Source organism: Panthera onca, chromosome D2, assembly GCF_046562875.1.
Source record: "Panthera onca isolate mPanOnc1 chromosome D2, mPanOnc1 haplotype 2, whole genome shotgun sequence".
NCBI classification, from domain to species: domain Eukaryota; kingdom Metazoa; phylum Chordata; class Mammalia; order Carnivora; family Felidae; genus Panthera; species Panthera onca.
In genome coordinates this window covers 25994735-26015452 of record NC_138349.1, presented here as the reverse complement: position 1 = coordinate 26015452, position 20718 = coordinate 25994735, and the positions used below count along the sequence as shown (strand labels likewise).

Below are 20718 nucleotides of genomic sequence, written 5' to 3'. Positions count from 1 at the left end.
AGGCCCTCCTGGGAACCCTTGAGCTAGGGGAGGGGTCTCAGTGAAGGCACCCTGAACTGGCCCAGGGGCTCCTGAGCCTTGCACCTTCTCAAAGATATGGGCTGACAAGAAGCCTGGATTCCCCTTAAAGAGTTCCCAGATATGGAAAGTGCCCCTCAGCTGTTCCTTCAACTGCTCCCATCTGTGACCACAGCAACCAGGGGGTCCTGATTCAACTATTCAGCCCTATGGTCAGATAAAGTGTCCCATCTTGCAGTTTGGAGCTAGTCACCCTGGCCATGGCCCCTGTGCTTGTGCGTCTCCATCATACACCCCCTGTGATGCAGATCTGAATTTGGAAGGGTTTGAATCCAGCCTCCGACAATTACTAGCCGAGAGGTAACTTAACCAATATGAGCCTAAGCTTCCTCATCTGCAAAAAGGAAGCATGAGTCTCACAGGACTATACTGGTGGTTAAATAAGACAGGCCATGCTGAAGGGTCTGGCAGTTTTGGGCAGTATCCACCGAGTTTACAGACCTCTGCCATGATGCTGGCAACTGTAATGCCCAATGTTGCCACAAGGTGGAGCCAGATACACACAGATCCCGTGAACTAAGACACCCAAAGTCAAGTGGTGCCTGAACCCCAATCTACAGGGCTTGTGAAAGGGAAGGGTCACATGACCTGTAGAATGCTTGTCTCTTCCACATCTGACTGTGTCTGTGACTTTCATTGCCACGGCCACTAGCCACCACTCCAGATCCAGGTGGCTACAAGCTTGGACTATTGTAATAGCCAGCTGGTCCTGGTAAGATCACGGAATGTCAGAGCCAGAAGGGATCCCAGAGAACCAAATTTTCCCCCTCACCTGATGCTGAAGTGTAGAACGGGTTCATGACTGTTCAAGGTCACTCACTGGACCAGGCCCAACTCCTCTGGCCCAGCTCTGGTCAACACTGTCAGTCTCCAGGAAGACGATTCCTCTCAATTCCTTATAACTGCCCCAGTCTCAGGGAATCTCTCTGACCTGACCGCCCTGGTCTCTCACTGCCTTTCAGTGGCTGGCTCCTGCCTCACTCTCTGCTTGAATGCCACCTCTCCAGAGAGCCTTCCTTCCCTGACCACCTCACAGGAATAGCCCACGGGTGTGGATGGCCCAGCACCCATACAATCACTTGTTTCATTTCTGCCATCTCCACTGGATTGGCAGCTGTTATGAGCCCCGTTTTACAGGTGAAGAAACTGAGGTCTTGGTGTTTAATTTCCAGGCCACAGAGCAGGTCGGGGAGGAGCCAGGGTGCTAGCCAGAGCCTGGGCTCCTCCGTATCACACTCTGCTGCCTCCCACAGCAGCGAGCCAGGCCCCATCCGTGCTGTCTCCCCCTCGGACCACGACCTCTCCACAGGGAGGGCCGAGCTGTGTCCATTTCCATGGCCCCGCGCCTCATACTACAAAGATGATCAAAAACACTTGAATGATAAATGCCTCCTGCCTGTTGCCAACAGAGGAAGCCCTAGTCTAGGAGGCCAAAGACCTGGGTTTGAGGGTCAGCTCTGCCACGGACTCCCTGTGGAAGGGTAGCTAACCAGCAGACTGGTTACAATGGAAGGGTAATAATTACAAGGAGGGGGAACCGCGACACCCTTGAACATGACATAACTGCAAAGCAGGACTCCAGGGCTCTGTGGGGGGCTCATCCTGTGGCCTTGGGAGCAAGGGAATGGGCCCTCGGGGGCCTTAGGCATACCAGGACCGTCCTTCTGGGGCTGAGGTTTCAGGGAAACACACACACCCCTGCACCCCTCTATCTTCCCTATCCCACCACCTCTTTTCCGTTCCTGCTTGAGCTTGAGAGCTGAAACCCTGTAACAGACCTGAACACAGAGTAACCTTCTCTCCCTAGACGTGGCCCGCACAGGCCTTTGCTCTGAGCTGGGCAGTGTGGGTTGGCCTCCCTCCTCCTCCCACCCAGCACGATAGCCAGGCCCTCGGCAATCCTCGTTCCCCAGAGCTGACGCCCCTTTCAAGTGGGTTGGAACCAGCGTCCTGTGGGCACCTTTCTGCCACCTGCCTAGGTTAAAGGGGGCTATGGCAGGGGGTGGACAGAGTCTGTTTGCAGGAAGTTCTCTGTGTTCCCGCCCCCAGTTGCCAGTGGACCCACAGTCCCTATGTCCAGCTGGCCCTGTTGCTGGTCAGTATAAAGAAGCTATTTGTGCAGCTGCCAGCGACAGAGGAGCTGGAGGGACAGCGTGGGCCACGTCCCTGGCCAGATAGGTGCTGGCAGGGCCTGATGGCAAGGGCCTAACTGGGACCGCAAGGCACAGGGCAGGTGGGTGGGCTTTCCACTCTGATCCCCAGGCCGCCATTCCCCTGGGAAAGGCCAGCAACACGGACGCCTTGGAATTCCCGATAGCCAGCGAGTGGCCGGGGCAGCTGCCCCCCACCATCGGCACCGACCCTGGCGAGAACTCCCAGAGCTGACCATTTCCATTCCTGGAGCCTTTTCTGAGTGGCCACTCTGCACCCAGGCCTGGGCTTGTGGAAGAAAGGGAAGAACAGGAAGTCCCCAGGAATGAGCTGTATTGGGTCAGGCGCTCTCGGGGCACTTGCACGCATTAGCGCCCTGGAACCTCCCCACCGCCACGTGGGTACTGTTGGCCACTTTCACAGGCTTAAAGATGTGACGTGACTCATTCAAGGCCAAACGAGAGCTGGGTGTTCTGATGGTTTGTCTCTGGATTTCATTTAACTCCATTCAAAATTTTGATCTAGTGGCAACCTTGAGCCTTAAGCCTTAAGCCTTAACTCATCAGCCCATGAGTTCCTGGCACATAGTAGGTGCTCAGTGGGTACATGCTGAGGAGGGAAAGCACAGCAGGGACTCTCTCTCCAGTGCTCCTCCCTGTGCCTCCCAGGGAAGAGGAAGAGAGAGGGTGAGCACCTACTGTGTGCTCTACACACATCTCATTTCATTCTCAGCTCCTGGCCAGGTAGGTGTGACTTACAGAGAAGGCTCTGCCATCAACCTGAGGTCACCCTGCCATCAGCAAGGGAGCCTGGATTCTAACTCAAGACATCAGGAGTCAGACACAAGGAAAGCAGTGATACTACCTCCCGAGCAGGCCTGACCTTGGGTTCAACCAGGACCAAGAATGGCAGGGGGAGGGGAACCCTGGAGGAGCCTCCCCAAATTCTCAGGGGCATCCTGCCTGCACCACCCCCACACTCTCTGTCTTCTTCCTGGCTCCCTGAGGCAGGGCTGGCTAAGTCCCTTCTGTCCCCCTGGACTGTTTTCTCCAGGGGAGGGCAGCCACCATGGCCTCTGTCCCTTCCAAAATAGAAATGGGAAGGGAGGCCAGGAGACTCTACAGAGGAGTGCCTTTTCGTGGGTCTGCCCTCCTGCCCACCCCAGCCCCAAAGCATCTGCCTGCCTCTGCCCTGTCCTCCATTCCTGGAACCCTTGCTCAGCGCCCTCTGGGTCAGCTCGCACTCCAGACCCAATCTCTGTACTCTGCCTGGGTCAGACCTCCTCGTGGGACAGCCTCCCTTTCTCACTGGTCTGCCGGGCTGTCCCATGACAGGTGGCAGCCATGCAGGGGTGGACTCCCAGGCCAGATGGAGGTTGATGCTCTGGGCAAGCTGGGGCAGGGACAGTTCTGACCTGATCTGGCCATGGGCCCATCGGCCTCTTACCCCAGGTCCCTCTGAACATTGGGCCATTGTTCCAGGCCACAACAGAGGGTAGCTCTGTGGCCCTGGGGCTGAAGAACAAAAACCTGTTTAGCAAGGCTCTGCTCCTCCCATGCAAGTTCAAGAATTTGACCAGGATCCTGGCTGGTTTCATGGGAAGAAATGAGCTAAAGGGACAGGTCTGGGCCTAGAGCTGAGAGGGGGCAGTGGGGAGCGGGAGACCCTCAGCCTGCTTTGCGGGCCCACCCCGTGTTCCGGGTGCTGCTATGTAGGAGGGGAGCCCTGCTGACCACATGCTGCGGGCTGGCAGCAGATGGACGAGTAGGAAGCCCAGCAACCCAGTCTGGCCTCTGTTTCCCCCGCTGTGACACGGGGGAGCCACCCTGTGGCATGAGGTATGCTCACCCTGCCCGTGGGCTCGGGTGGAGAGCAGAGGGCCAACCACAGCTGGGCGGCACGAGGAGGTTGCATCACTGTCCTGTGGCCGTGAGTGACAGACCAGCTTCCCGCTGCTGTGCCCTCCCTACGTGGGTGATAGTGACAGCAAGCTCTGGCTGACTGTGTGCCAGCCTGTCCAGGCGCTTTGTGAGCAAAGGCATTGCCCTCCCAGCAACCCTTGGGGCTAGGCACCATTGTGATACCCACTTGACAGACAAGGAAACTGAGGCACAGAGAAGCAACAGGCAGAGCTGGCCTCTGAACCCAGACCAGTAATTCCAGAGGGGTCAAGAGCACTCTTCACTCGCTTCTGTGACAGTGGGCAGTTCTATTTATAATTTTGTTAAATGGCCTCAACTTTGTTTTGGCTCAATTAGCATTTACCAGGTGCCAGGCCGTGCAGATGGGAGGCCCCTGTGGTAGGAGAGACCCATGAACGTACTCCTGTGGTATGGTCAGTGCCACTCCCGTGGCAGCCACATGTGAGCTACAGGTAGGGCTTTCTGGAAAGCGTGAAGGCTGAGTAGGACTCAGTCCTGTGGTGGGGGTGGGGTGGGGCAGGAAATGTTCCCTGTGGCGGGGGCGTAGGTTCAGAGGCTGGTGACACCTAGCTGCTCTCTGGTGACGGGAACCTAAGAATGAGGGCAGGGCTGGTTGGCCAGGTGGCTGGAGAGATGGAAAGGCAGATCACAGGCCTCTGCAGGGGCCTCACGGGGCTGGACCTCTTCCTGCCAGCTAGACCCTTTCCAACAGGCATGCGCTTCAACCCAGGGGTCTGCGGACAGGCCTTGCAGAGGTCCCTTTGAGAACCTTTGGGTTCACTCTTTCAACTGGATAAAAATTTAAACTTGTAAAAAGAGACATTTGTTGGGTCATGTGGTTGCCTTGGCCTGAGTCCCGCCAAGCCATCTAGGCCTGCCTTAGCTGCCCTTTGCCATCGCTGACACCACATGGGAATCAGAGCACGGGGACCCCACTGCTTGGGGGCCTCCTGTGCCTGTGGAAGCCAGGCCAGGCGACACCTGGCCCCCCAGCCCAGCAGGGCGTCAGTCCTCACACAGCAGGGCTGTGAAGAGCATGTGTGGCTCCAGGCCTGCCTGGGCAGGCCACGTGCACAGCCAGGGGTCACCTCAGGCACTGCAGGGGTGCCAGACACAGCTTCCAGGAGGCCAGGCTCAACTGGTTGTCAGAGTTAAGGCTCAGGACCACCCGGAATTGGAATTCGAATTCGTCCTGCATTGAATGCCCTCGAGCTCCAGGGGTGTGTCTTTCTCTGCCTCCTTTAGTATTTGGTGACTAAGGCTGTCCCTACCCCAAGCCGGCCACACAGCTCTAGAATCCACAGAGAAGAGCCTAAGAAACATCATCACTAGCTTCTCTCGCCCACTCCTGCCCACTCCTACCCTGGGGCCATGGGCTGGGGGGAGATATGCTCAGCTCCTTCCACTGGTGGCGCGGGGGTGACAGGACAGTGCCTCCCATTCCCAGGCACACCTGTTTGAGGCCTGCCTCCCCTGCCTCTCAGCTATGTGGCCTGGGACATGCCATGTACAGCTAGGGCCTTTGTTTCCGTATCTGCTAAATAGGGATAATGGTACTGACTTCAGGGGTGGCCTGAGATTTAAATGAGACAATATGCAGAGTACAGACCAATCAGTGACCAATCAGGCTAACGTCTTCCTTTTCCTTTTGGCCCCACCATCAAGACACACATGCATACACATGTCTATGTGCACATGTATACACACACACATCCACACCCCCCCCCCACACACACACGTGTGTGTGCTTCTGTCCTTGCTCAGACACGTGTGTGTGCGTGTGTGTGTGTGTGTGTGTGTGTGTGTGTGTGCACGTTCCTATTCAACTGCTGGCTTTCCAAGAACACATCATCCTTGGAAAGAAAATAATTGTTCAAGGGGCCAAGGCCCGTCTCCACCTGCCCTGGCTGGGCAGGGACCAGGAGGGGGCGCTGCTGAGGAGGTGGCAAACCTTAGGAGCCATGAGCTGAGTGACGGGTTAGGGCCATGGTTAAACGTGTCAGCCTGGAGCCAGCCTGCCTGGGGTTTGAATCCTGGCCCTGCTGCTTGCCAGCTGGGTGACCCTCGGTAAGCTACTTCACCTCTCTGAGCCTTGATCTCTGTAAAATCACGTCGCAGTCGATCTCCCGTGTAAGACTACATAATGAAGTCTGGATGATGGGTCTTGCCTTTGGCAGGTGTTTTCTGAGCACCTGCTCTGGGCGCTGGGGATGCGGCATGAAGAGAACAGGTACAAGTTCCGAGTCTCCCAGAACTGACATCCCCGTGAGAGGGAGCAACCATAACTGCAGTGAGGGAACAGAATGTGGAGCAGAGGAGCAGCATGGTCTGATGCATCACTCCTTCTGCGATGTTGAATAGGGACCATCAAGAGCAAGGACAGAAGCAGGGAGGCTGGGCACGAGGCAGAATCCGTGTGAGGAACGGCGACAGTGTGGTTCCGGGTGGCAGCAGGAAGACGGGGAGATGTAGTCAGAGTCTGGAAACACTCCAAAGGCAGTGCCCGCCTGATGTGCTACGTGGATGGAGGGGTGTGACGGGAAGAGATGACTCTAGAATAACGCTGGGGTTTGGGGCCGACAAGGCAGTAGTGCATGTCAGTGTTCACAGGAGGAGGAAGGACAAGAGCTGCCCTCCTGGAGTGGCCGCATGAAGACATGACACCGCTTTGGCCACTCTGTGTCGGGCTCACCTAAAGTGTCTAGAGGGAACATCCTTTCTGTGCGGGACTGGTGGTCTAGCGGTTTGGGGAAGGACCCTTCTCTCGCCCAGAGAAGCCAGTGAGCGGCTGGGGATCAGAGCCCAGGGGCTCAGGCCTCTGCTCCACTTCCCCCATCAAGGCTGGGTTGCCGCAGCCTTGCCTTTCCAGCAAGATGGAAAAGGGACACAGTCGCCCCACTCCAGGCCCTGTGAACGCTCGAGGGCCCCTGCGGCAGCACACTTGAAAGAGGCAGGGGGTTATCTGCAAAATTCCAATTAAATCCACAGGCTTTGATAATTTGATAAGCCACTCTACAGTCGCCCCTGAGTCAAAATACACTGTTACTTGATCCTGTGTTTATGTTTCAGGACGGAGGGGGAGGTGGACTGCGGTCTGGGAAGGTGCAGGCAGCTCTCAGAGAGGGGGGTGCAGGCACTTGGCTGATAAATCGTCAGCCTGTCAGGCCAGGGTCACCTATAGGTCTGGGCTCTTATGGTGAGCACAGAGTGGACTGGAACACGAGTCTCTTGGCAGGTCCTGGAGGCCGAGCGGGACCGGGGAGGAGAAGCCCTTCAGAACTGTCTGTCCATAGCTGACCCTGCTTCCTGAGCCTCAGGTCTGTCTCGCATGGGACGGCTTCCAGGCCGTCTCTTGCCAGACCAGCTGTGAACCAGCCCAGGTGACTAGCACCACCTGGAGAAAGAGGCCGATAACCCCACTGCCATAGTGACTCAGAGGCAAATGCTTTATGACCCCTTCCTGCAAAAGCCAGGCTGTGATCTGTAGGGTGGAGTGTGCACTGAACCACATTCCATTCTGTTCTACAACCTTCCATGGATAAAACTGTTGAATACTTCCTACGAGCCAATAGCACTGACCAGGTTATCTTCCTACACTTGGTATCCCTCTAAGCCCTCTTCACCATCCCGTGAATTCTATGTCGTGCTTTGGAGATGGGAAAACAGAAATACCGAGAGGTCGAGCAAATGGCCAGAGATCATAGAACCCTGAGTAGCAGGCTCTGACCCCAGAGCCTGGCTCTGCAAAGCCGTGCCCACTGCCCCCCCAATGCACAACTGTCTCCCCAAGCCCAGTTTCCTTGAGGGCTTTCTGGAGATGGGCACTATTGCCATGGAGAGGTGAAACAGGACCAATTTATTTAGCTGACTGGCAGAGAATGGGCTTAGGAGTACGAACGAAAGGCAGGCTCAGTGATTTTGTGGTGATGCAACTGCTACTTCACCCACCAGCAACGATCCCTCTGCCCTCCTGTGGGCACACAATCACATGTGTCTCCAATGACAACCACCTAGGGAGGGGCATCTCTTCTCTCCCCATGGAAGGACAGAGAACAGAAAAGGAAGGAGAGACTCTGTGAGACCATCACAGCAGGGGAGCAGCAGGGCCAGATAGACCAGGGACACTGCTGGCGCCTCAGGAGACTTCCTGTCCTGGGAGAGTGAGGAGGGCTGGGGCAGGAGCACAGAGAGGGGAGGACAGAGAGGAGCACTGAGAGGCGTCAGGACCATGGTCCCCCTGACCCCTTCTAAACCAAGGAGGCAGGTGGGAAGGGTGGAAAGAGTACAGGCCTCTGTTTGAACCAGAAAAACCTGGGTTCAAGTTCAGGCTCCTGCTGTGAGTCTGTTTCCTTATCTGTAATGTGGGGATGAGAATATATAAACCCTTATGAGCCTGACATATGGTAGGTATGGTGAGAGCGATGCTTCTCCCTCTGGTGAGAACACACATTTCTGTCTCATTTTGTCATTTACAAAGCTCTTGCCCAGCCCTCATGTCATCTGAATTTTACTGATGAGAAAAATGGGGCTCGGGGAAGCCATATGAGTGAGCTGCCTTGCAGTTGTGTGGCTAGGAAGCAGCAGAGTTGGGGTGTGAACTCAACACTGTACATCATATTCCCTTTGGCTTTCAACCAGTCTACCCTGTGAACAAGTCACCGATGAGTTTCTGATGGATTGTAGCATTTGCTTGTTTCTTAAGCCCACGGCAGCCATCAGGAAGGTGGCTTTTGTTGGGCCAAGGCTCTGGGCTGGGTGGCTTTTTCACCCCCAAAAGGGCCTAGGCCATTTTAGGCTCTTCGTCTTATAGTATGACTGAAAAGAGAAGGGCCCCTTTAGGCAAGACTGCCATGTGTGGGTGTGCAGGCTGTGCACTTTACAACCTCCATGGGTGCCACTCACAGAAAATGCAGTAAGTGGTGCCCCTGGAGCCATGTGACACACACCCTTGTCTTCAGGCTTCCCCTCCCCATCACCAGATGGCCTCCTGCCTCTTCCCACCTGTCCCAGATCATTCCTCCATACCTTTCTTTCCTTTCTCTCTGTTGTACCCACCCCATCTGCCTCTCTGCCACTCATCCTGGTACTTTAAGATTTTAGGGGAAAAAAGCTATTGAACGAAGGGATCTCTCAGCACCCCCTTTGGTCCTCTCCCCACCCTCTCCCCTGGCCAATATTTTCCCTGCTTGTCCTCTTCTGCTCATCTGCTCCTGGGCGGAAACCAGATTTCTCTCTCTACTGAGAACCTACTCTGGTGAGGATCTGTTCTGAGCAAGAGAGCGTGGCCGTCACAATGGAGTCTGGTCATGTATGTGAGAAGCTAGCATGACTGGGTGGGTCATCTTAAACACCAGACCCAGAGCAACCTGATTCCAGAGAGAAGAGAGGGAGATCTGCTTGGTTCCCCATTCCTCTCTAAATATGGAAATACCAGCCAGCACTGGGCCACTAGGAATCCAAGAGTTGGGTTCAAGCCTCCTGCCTGTCACATCCGCAACCAGCTGTGTGACTTTGGGAAAATCACCTAACCTCACTGGGCCTCAGTTTCCTTCTCTGTAAACGTGACTACTAATGTCTATCACAAACTAACCCAAGAGTTATTCAGCAGGTGAGTTTTCAGCCTGGGCAGCACATGCCTCCCCCCGCCCCCTCTGAAGGCCTACATTTCATTTGGGAGCTTGGGAGCATCAATAATTAAGAGCAATGACTGTTAACCCTGGGCATCTGAACAGAGGGTCCATTATATTTTCTTTGATCTCATCTGTTCCTTACAGTAACCTGTGAGCTAGAGTTTGCAGGAAAACCTGCTCCCCAAATGCAGAGACAGCCCCACTTGTCAGCTCTGGGGTAAAGGGAAATGAGGAGCAAGCTTGGGCAACAGGGAACAATGGTCTTCATACCTTTGGCCCACCTCTCCCCGGCCTGGTTGGCCTTGCCAGCTCCCCCTTTCCTTGTGTGCCCACATCCTGAGCCTCTCCAGCCTGCCCTCAGCTTTAGCCCACACCTCAAAGCACACAGGAGACGACTGAGCTACCACTTACTCTTTTGGGGGGTTGACATCCTCTGGTCGGGCCTCAAAGAACCGAAAGACTTCATCACACTGTGAAATGTGGGGAGGCAGTCGGACAAGTGCCTGTGGAAATATAGGAAGAAAGGGCATTAGGCCTGATGAAAGTCAAAAGCAGGGTCAATTCAGTCTGACGGTGATGGCACAGGCTCCAGGCCTGTGCTGTGGAAGACACCGTCATGCAGCCAGCCACCCAACCAGACGACTCATCAGCGACTGAACTAATCAGCTAACATGAAACAACTCTTCATCCACCCCATCAACTAGCCAACCAGCCAGTTAATCCACTAACCAACTAGTCAACTAATAAAAATAATCAGCCAACCCCAATTAATCTATCAACCATCCAGTCAACAATTCGACCAACCAACCATTCAACTAGCCAGTTCACCAACTAAACAACCAGCCAACCAAGCAAATCACAATGACCATTGAGCCCTAGGTCTCGGAGCCCTCGGGAGCCAGTCATTCGGCACAAACCCTGGAAGGATTCCCTCCTGCCCAGAGAGTCAGTCCAAGATCCTTAGCCTGCCAACCCAAGGGCTTATTCTACCAGCCTCATCTCCCACCAGTCACATTCTGGACACAGCTGCTAGTCACAGCCCCTAAATACTGACTGCACAATTAATTATTTCATGACAAGCAGATAATTCTACCAAGCACAACAGGGTGCTATGACAGAATCTGATAGGACCCAGGAAGATTAGCAGAGAGGAGGGGGGGCGGTTTCAGGAAAGACTCTGAAGCTGAGTTCTGAAGGATGGGTAAGAATTAATTGGTCAAGTGAGGGTGGTGAGACCAAGCATAGTGGCTCCGTGGGGCCTGAGCGCACTAAACGAGGGGAGAGGGACCACCAGTCTGGTCCAGCAGGGCTTTGTTTAGGATGCCTGGCAGAGTGGTAAGAGCTGAAGGGGTTGGAAAGGCTTCTTAGAAGAGTGGCCATGAGCTAGCGAAGAGGTATGTGCAGTATTTGGACAGGCAGAGAGGAGAAGGCAGCCACCGTACAGGGGTAAGTGTCCAGGTAGGGGCATGCACCAGCTATGAGCCTGTCACCCCGACAGGGCTGAGAGTCTGCTGCTGGAAAGTGAGGAGTCACAGTCAGAGGTGATCAGAGTTCCTGTTGCACACCAGACCAGCACATACTGCGTACCTTGCAGCCTGGGGCACCCGGGACCCCTGACCTGCCCCAGTCCAACGTGGAGGCCGCGGGGGAGCATGAGACCAGGTGAAGCCCTGCTCCTGGCTGCTCGATTCAGTATGCAGAGAAGACACTGGAACGATTCTTTAGCACAAACATATGGGAGAGGTTGCTCCCAAGGCAGGGCTGAGGGACAGGGCCAAGGGAACTCTGGGATAGAGCCAGGAGAAGGGAGAAGAAAACTTGGGATGGTGTTATTGCAAAGCATTCAAGTGTGGCATCGAGCAGTAGGCATCCCAGCATGACGGCCCTTTTTGATATCATATCCACACCTGGGCAAGATGAGACAAGACCTGACTGCAACACTCTGCAACTCACAGCTGTTCTTTTTAGAGGCCAGGGCTTTCCAAGGGTCTCTAACAGATCACACACCCATGAGCAGTCAGGAAATAGGAAAGAAGGGAAATTAACATGTAATGGGCAACTGCAATGCTTCAGGCACCGTCCTAAGTCCCTTGACTCCAATTATCCAACAAACAGGGAGGGCCTTTCAGTGCGTGCCTGACATGGGGCTGTGTCCGGTGTCACAGGGATGAGCCAGACACAGCTTCTGCCCTTGCAAGAGCATGTCTGACGAGGTGTCACTCCGTTTTGTTCCGGAGGTGGACATCACTGCCTTTGTTTATGACGGGGACACTGAGACTATTCTGCGTAAGTGCAGAATGAAGCCCTGTGCTCAGGAGGTAGAATCAGTGCAAGTTGCCCCAAAATGTTCAGGTTTTCATTTCAAATACGTGGCATGTGCTGTTTCCTCCCCCAGGAAGGGTAGAGGGAAAGGGAAAAGATAAACTGAGGAAGGCGAGAGAAAGAAAAAGAGAGACAGAGACAGAGAGATGCAGGGAGAGAGACAAAGAGATAGAGACAGATGGAGAGACAGACAGACAGAGAGATAGGGAGACTGATACGGAGAGACAGAGACAGAAAGAGACGGGGGTGGGGGTGGGGAGGAAATCAGGCCTGTGCACAGCAAGGGCTCCTGGCAGGAGAACTTAAGGGCTGGGCTGGGCTGGGCAGGGGGGAAATCATTACCAGGGACCCAGGCTGTGTGCACGCTCGCTGCCAGGGTGACCTCCCTGAAAGGAAGAGGGAAGGGAGCCAGGGCTGGCTTCCAGCGGGCCCGGAGCGCCAGCACCCTCCCAGCTCAGCACGCTGCCACCCGCCCCCGGCGCAGCCCCTGGCCAGCCACGGCTCGCGCCGCCCCAGCAGCGAACACAGGGGCTCTTCATGCCGACAGAGACCGGCATTCCGGGGCCAGAGGACGTGTGGGCCGTGAGGGCTTCAGACAAAGAGGCCTTTTGGTCGAACCCCCGTGGCATCTTGACTGAACAGAGAGCCCCGAAGGGAGCCGCATGGAGGGCTCATCCTGATTGCAGGCAGACAAGAGGCTCCCAGCTCAGCACAGCTTCCATCAGCCCTGCCGCCAAGCCCAGATCTGCCAAAATTATCTGGCAGGAGAGCTAGGTGCTGAGCAGTGTGGCCCCCGAGGCCTGGGCTGCCAATCACTGCCAGAGCCGGGAAACCCCCAAATCCAGCCATTCTGAGAGGAGCAGGTGGGGGCCATACATGGGTATTTTCAAGGGCACCACCCAGGCCATTGAAATGCCAATGCCATTGGGCATCCAGGATTTATGCTATGGGTGGTTAAGTCAGGGCCTCAGGGCCACCCAGACATGGGTTTGAGTCCTGGCTCTACCATTCATGGGCTGTGTGGTGCTGAATGCGTTACTGGCCTCTCTGAGCTCAGTACAATGGGTATGACGTGGCACCTATTTGTTAGGAGGCTAGGTGAGATTGTAACTAGGAGGAGCCTAGCACAGTGCCTGGCACTGAGTAAGCACTCCGTAAATTTTAGTTGTTGTACTGTTGTCTTTGCTGCTATGTTCTCTAGATGAATGGAGTGATGCATACTAGAAACAACACTGGCATGGGAGTCAGGAGACCTCAATTCTAATTCCAGTCCTGCCCTTATATACTTGCCCATGACCTTGGGCAGCTCACCTCACCTCTCTGGTTGTCATTTCTTCTAGGATAAAGCAGACTAACTCTGGAATCTCAAACTATCTCAAGGAAAACCTGTTTGGTGAGGTAGAGTGATTCTGTGGGTACAAGTGAAATCGTGCCTTGTAGATGGCCCACCTTGGTCTTAGAGATCACCATGTTCATTAGTATAGCAAAGGCTCTGAGAAGTCCTGCAGGGAAGAAACCTGTAGAGCTTTGTTCAGATCAGCATTTATTGATAATCATGGCATGCTGAAGGATTGGCTCATGTAATCATCACATGAACTCTAAGAGATGGATATGACTATGATTTCAATTTTAAGGAGAAGCAACTATAAAGCACAGAGGTTAAGTGATTTCTCAAGGCTGCACAGCCAGTAAGTAGCAGAATCTTCAATTGGGCCATCTGAGTCCAGAGCCTGTGCTCCATCCGGGTCTAGTACTGCCTCCAGCGCTACCCACAGGTCTCTGACCGTCGAGCAGGTCCTCCAACGATTCCTACTGACAGCCCATCAAACACAGCTGGGACAAATGCAGGCTACAGACATTCTGAAGTTTCTTCCATCTCTAACAGTCTGTGGCTCCAGCACTACAAACAGCACCATTATTAGTGAATTCGGTGTCTGACCTATCATTCTATGTGACTGAGCCTTTCTTTTTTTTTTAAATTTTTTGTAAATTTTTAAAAAGTTTTTTAATGTATATTTTTGAGAGAGAGAGAGAAGAGAGAGAGAGAGAGAGAGAGAGAGAGAGAGAGAGAGGGCAAGCAAGTGGAGGAGGGGCAGAGAGAGAGAGAGAGGGAGACAGAATCTGAAGCAGGCTCTAGGCTCCAAGCTGTCAGCACAGAGCCTGATGAGGGGCTCGAACCCATGAACTGTGAGATCGTGACCTGAGCTGAGGTCAGATGCTTAACTGACTGAGCCACCCAGGTGCATCTGAAGTTTTTTTTTAATGTTTATTTATTTATTTTGTGTGTGTGTGTGTGTGTGTGTGTGTGTGTGTGTGAGAGAGAGAGAGAGAGAGAGAGAGAGAGAGAGAGAGAGAGATGTGAGAGAGAGAGACAGAGACAGAGAGACAGAGACAGAGAAAGAGCACACGCATGAGCGGGAGTAGGGACAGAGAGAGAGGGAGACAGAATTTGAAGTAGGCTCCAGGCTCTGAGCTGTCAGCACAGAGCCTGACACGGGGCTCGAACTCACAAACTGCGAGATTGTGATCTGAGCCAGAGTTGGACGCTTAACCGACTGAGCCTTTCTAATAGGACTCTGATTCAGATTAGGTGGGAAGAGCTGGAATGAGTATGACCTCACAGCCCTCGGCACCCAGGGAGGGGGCAGTGCCCTGTGGGGCTGCTTAGAGTATGCAGGCCCCTGTCCAATGTCGGTTGAGCTGAAATCAGTCCCTTTTTGACCTTGCCATCCTGTGGTCCAGGGGGTCTGTGAACTAGCTGAGAGCAGATATGGAGAAACAGGGCAATGGAAGGAGTCAAGGGCAGGGGGTGCCTAGGAATGGGGGAGACTAGTGAAGACGTGCTGAAGAGCCACCCAGGTGTGCCACCAGCCCGTCCCTCCAGTGCCTCCCTTCCCCAGTCCTAAACTGCCCTGAGGTCTCCAGCTCCTGGCCTGTCCCGACCATTTTCTGGGAGCCAGTGACCTGGGCCACCATTTGGTACCATGTCATCATTCTAGAAGACACAGATTCAGATAAGGGAGAGGGTGGCTGCACTGTGTGCCTCTGAGACCTCCACCCAGATGCTGCGGCCACAAGCCTGGTTTTTCAAGTGCAGTGGCATGGGAGGGGGCCCCAGGCAGACTGAGCTCAGACCCGCTTTGAAATGACCCAATGACCCCCTTCCATGAAGCTTGCCACTCTGGGTAATGTCTGCCCAAGGACAAAAAACAAACTTCCGCATTTGGCAAAACAACTGTGGATGCCCTGCTATTTCCATGGGATCAAACATTTTCCTCTTTTTAGGAGCATCATTTTGATTTCTTTTTTTAATTTCAGAGAGAGAGTGTATGAGCAGGGGAGAGGGGTAGAGGGAGAGAAGGAGAGCATCTTAAGCTCAGCGTGGAGCCTGCCGCCTGAGAGTGGAGCCTGATGCAGGGATCAATCTCATAACCGTGAGATCATGACCTGAGTCAAAATCAAGAGTTGGACACTTAACTGACTGAGCCACCCAGGTGCCCCAGGGGCATCATTTGATTTCTTATCAATGTAAATCTTCTGGGTAAAAGCCCAGGGACTTAGGGTCGGGTGGGGTGTGACACAGGGGGCTGGAGTCCTGCCCATCTGGCCACACGCCCACTCTCTGCCCCCATCCCCACCCCTGGGCTGCCTCTAGCCTGCCTGGAATGTTCCTCCCGGATCCCTATCTAGGAAGCTGGGAGCTCACAGAACTTCTCTGAATCAAACGCAGGAGTTCTCTTTTTGAAGGGTGTAGCCGCAAATCCTTCTGAAAGGGAAACAGCATCTAATTCGTAGCATTTAAGCCATTTCACAAGGGATCCTAGTACATTGGGGCTTCGGGGACATGTCACCGTCCTCAGAGGTTTCCTCTGCTTGTGTGTGATCCTTGCATTTTATCATCAGATACTGGCTGGACACCCACATGAAGCCAGGCTTCCTGCTTGTTACTGAAGACACAAAGATAACAGATGTGGCCCTCCGGTTGCTCCCAGTCCAGAGAAGGTGGACACACAGAAGTCACCCTCCTACAGAGGATAGGTGTGCTGCATGGAAGCAGGCACAGAGTTTTCTGGGGAATGGAACAGCAAGGGTGGTTGGCTTTCCCTGGGGAGTCAGGAGGCTTCTAGGAGGGGCATCATGGGAGCTGAATGCATCTGCAGGAAAAGGACTAGCAAGGCCTGGGCGTGGCAGCCTAAGGGACTCTGGCTAGCTGGGAATGGCTGCACCTCTGGCGGACTGGACTGCAGAGCCTTGAGGAGAGGCAGGTGCTGAGGCCTGAGCAGCACTTAGAACGAGCCCACAGAGGGCCCAGCCAAGCGCCCAGAGGTTCTTATGGGCAATGGGGCTCCCCTGAGGGTCTTCAAGGAGAAAGGGACATAATCATCTTTATCCCAGGCTGGAAATGCTTTGCCTGGGTCTATCTGGGCCTGTGGAGATGGAGATATTCTACCAGTTGGGTTCCTCCAGAGTACCAGCCCACGTGGGAGGCAGGAACAGATCAATCTTCACTCTCTGCCTCCGTGTCCCCATCAGCAACACTCCTGATCCAGGCTAGCCCTTAGAATGGGGCCCATAAGAACAAAGTCTCCCTGTATCTAGGACTGAGTATACCAGGAAGTCTCGGTGCTTCTTAAAGGCATGTGTTTTGGTTGGGACATGAACCTTCCTCTTTATTAAGGTGAGAGCCAATGATGGGCCAGGCATGGTGGGAGGCAGATGCCTGGGACTAAGAACCACGTCCCAGAAATAGCCTCAGTTTTCAAATCTGGGAAGTGGGAATAAAAATGAATGAGTCTGATAGATGTGGAGGATCACGTGGGGAGATCTTTACCTCTTCAGGGGAGATCCTGCCTTGTCCCCCTCCCCCAGCCTGACTACAACCAACCCTTCATCCCTCCCACAAAGAAAACCATTGATCCTGAAAACAAGTCTATCTTGGACGGCGGAATAATAGAAGCAATCTCAGCTTTTTGGGCAGCAAAAAAAAATTCTAGTTGCACCCACCAGGAAATGGAGACTTGTATAAACGTCATTACCATGGCAAAGGGTGAGTTGATCATTCTCAAACACTCTCTCTCCCTGCCCCCCACCCCACCCCCTGCCCTGGGATATTTATTTTATCCCCTAGACAAACACTGCAAACATGTATTTCACACGCAGGAATGGGGTAAATGGAGTCACTTATAAAACTGTTAGTCGGAGCCCCTAAAGTATAGCTCTCGCTTGTTAGTGAGATGAAAGTCTTCGACGTTTTGAGGCCACAGAATCATTAAATATTAACCGCATAACCATGTTGCCCATTAAATTAATTTATGGAGCTAAAGAAATGCCTTTGGAACCCCTCTTGATAGACACCCAGCCCTCAAGTGCCACATAAAACAATCACCCGACTGGTGCTCGGTCAATTTTCCGTGACGCTCATCTAATCTGCCCCATATATGTTTAAAATTAACACTGAGATTTGGGCTGTGAAACCACCATTGGGCAGAGGGACTGGCTGGCCGGCGAGGGCAGGGAGCCCGAAGTCTGGGGAGGTCTACTGCGCGGTCAGACTTTCCGCGTCTGAGTCCTGGCACAGGAGCTGGCTGCTCTGTGCACAGAGCCAGCTTCACAGTTTTGGGTGCATCTGAATGCCCAGCAAATCCCAGACTGGGAGCCCGCGTTGGCCAGCAGTCCAAGGAAGATGCTGCCCAGCCAAGCAAAGCTGCATATGGAAACTGGAAACAAAAATCCCAGAGGTTCCCAGCAGTGTGTCCAGGGACAGACATGAATGAGGGAACGGCTGGCCATGCAGCAGACTGCACATGGCACTGACCATGGAATTCATGGTGGGGGCCAGTGATGATGAGTGACACTCGGATCCTGAGTGGCCACAGATTGGACAATCGGGAGGCAGAGCTGTGAAGCACGATGCTGGGTGGCAGTGGCCATGGACCGTTGCTGGCTTATCAATCCCTAATGATGATTCCAAGGTCATTCCAAGGTCTCAGACAATCATACCACAGGCCCCAGCTTTCTAGTTCCGAAGAATTAAAGGCCACTTCTGCACTGCCCTCCCCCTCCCTCCTCCACCACCCCCTCACTGCCCCCCCCACCCCCGCCATTCTCAGAGTAAATTACAGCCTGTGAGATGGCTGGCTGCTTGGTGAACCCATGACATTCCTCCTTGCTGCCTGGCTCTGTGCTAATCAGGTTAGGAGGCCCCTCCTCTTGCAGACTCCACTTAAATGGCTCCCCCGGCCACCAACTGGGCACCACTGGGGCCCCAGAGCCCCCCTGAATCTCATCCTGATTCAGGAGTCCTGTTCAAAGCCTGATCCCAGGAGATAAGATGTTATCAGTTTCCTCCTCCGGATGGCCTAGGATACGGCATTTCCACTGCAGATGCCTCGGGCTCCACCAGCTCCAGGAGGCTGAGGCTGATGTGAGCCATAAATCCCCAGCTGGGAGAGGCCTCCCTCCCTCTGCCCCCTCCTCCATTAGCTTTGCCCATTTATTTAACTTCTTGGGAGAGGAATAAAGAGAAATAAAAGCTCGGGCGTCAGCCATCAATTGAACTGGAAATGGCAAATGCTCTTTAAAGAGAAAAATGAATATTGATCCGAAGAAGAGGAGCTTCTCGTGTCAGACAATTCATCAGCGGGAATTCTCTTTAGGTTAAGGCAGACAATGTGACCAAGTATAATTGGCACAGTCACAAAATGGAAACTTGGGTTGATGGAGACTATATGGGAGTGTTCGTCTTCCTACGGGCTTGGGGACACCAGCTAATACCTTTAGCAACTTGATTCTTATTTAAACATTTTTATTGCCAAACGTAGTGTTTCCGAATCGTAACACACTAGTGCATCAAGGGACTGTGCAGCAACAATTCCGTGCAGGGACAGAGCATTTCAGAAGTGACAAACACTATGATACATATTCTCTGGTGCAGCACCTTTCATGAACTCTGCAAGAGTTGCCTTTACCCTGGTTTCCAGAGGAGGCACCCGGGACTCAGAGAAGTAAAGTAACTCGCCCAGAGTCACAGAGCTAGTGGGGGGTAGTGGGATTTGATCCCAGCTCTTCCCGTCCTAATGCCAGCATTGCAACCATCCCATACTTGCTTCTCCTCAAGGGTCTTGAGTCAGACTCCACAAGTTTCACTGAACTAAGAAGTCCCATTTCCATCAAAGCCAGTGGTAACAGTGTATTGTTTACGCCTTTTAATAATAATCATCAAAAGCCAGCGTCTCCTGAATGCCTCCTCTCTCCCAGACACTGTGCTGGTGCCTGGCTTGTGCCTGCTCCTTTCATCCCCACGACTAGCATCTGTGGAGCCACTGTCCTCCTCCCTATTGCACAGGTGTGAAAATTGAGGCTCTGGAAAGTTAAGTGACTTGTCCAAGTTCATGTAGCTAGTGAGGGTTTTGAACCCAGGCAGCCTCGCTGTTCAGAGGTCTGGTGCCCAGGCCATTTTCGCTGCCGGGATCCTAGGCTCTAATCAAAGTGGAAAGAGGAAGGGACTCTGTTTCATGACCCCATGGTCACTCTCTCATCTGTTCTTTGGCATTGGCTGTTGTTTTTTTTTTTTAAGTTTATTTATTTATTTATTTTGAGAGAGACAGAGACAGCAGGAGCAGAGTAGGGACAGAGGGGGGGGGGGGAGAATCCCAAGGAGGCTCCACACTGTCAGCACAGAGCCCAATGTGGGGGCTTGAACTCACAAAACCGTGAGATCATGACCTGAGGTGAAACCAAGAGTCAGACGCTCAACCGAATGACACCCAGGCGCCCCTGGCAGTGGCTGTTTTGAAGCACCTGCGCACGCGCACCTGTGTGTCTGTGAGAGTGAGCACTTGCATCGATAAAAACATGTGCACAAACATCCGTGACCATCAACACTTCTATGAATAAACAAATATGCATTTCCGATATTTCAGATACTATTGAACTCAGAATTGGTTCCAACAACGTCCTGAAAGGAATTCACAGAAACAGTTCTCCTGTGTCAAGCAAAAAGTCCCATACAGAATCCCTTCAGCAGGAGACCCCTTAACTGAGCTCCCGAGCGGGTGGAAGTGATTTAAAATAGTGTTTTGTAAACATGGACATGTCCCAAAAGAAGTCTCAGCTGTGATCCCAAGGCCCATGTGCTCCAGGGGGTGGCCCAGTCACGAGCGACCCCTCCCTGAGGGACAGTCATACCCACCCCTCTGGCCAAGAAATGCCAGGTGTCAGGATGCATCTGCTAAACCACAGCCAAGAGTTTTATACAGATGGCTCTCCTTCACAGATGGACAGACTCTCTGGCAGACGGACCGGCCCCTCCCCCACCTGCAGACGCACCCTTACCCGGCAGTACTCGTCGATGGGCTTCAGCCTCTTCACAGCTACGTCCCGGATGTGGCTTCTCCGGAAGAGGATTTTGCCTGGAAGAGACACACGCTCATGAGCCGGTTGATTCTGGGGAAGGCTGCCATGGGACCTGGGCCACCTACACTCATTCCCCTCTCCCTCAGCTTCTCAGCATCTTAGCTGGCTACCAAGTGCCACCACCTCTGCCCATTGTCAAGAAAACAAGAGAGGAGCAGTCACCTCTCCCAGGGGGTAGGAGGCGCCCGAGGCTGAGGGCC

At 53.6% G+C, this 20718-nt stretch overlaps 1 protein-coding gene across 5 annotated transcripts in view; it reads right to left on the bottom strand.

Annotated features, from left to right (window-relative positions):
* Window positions 1-20718, bottom strand: part of SH3PXD2A (SH3 and PX domains 2A) — a 243018-nt gene that overhangs the window by 102003 nt on the left and 120297 nt on the right. For all 5 annotated transcript variants that reach the window (XM_060641592.3, XM_060641590.3, XM_060641591.3 and 2 more), the window contains 2 exons: window positions 20438-20514; window positions 10193-10284 (listed from right to left, as the gene is read on the bottom strand). In XM_060641592.3, the coding sequence (XP_060497575.3) occupies window positions 10193-10284; window positions 20438-20514 (169 nt within the window). The remainder of the gene's footprint in view (window positions 1-10192; window positions 10285-20437; window positions 20515-20718) is intronic.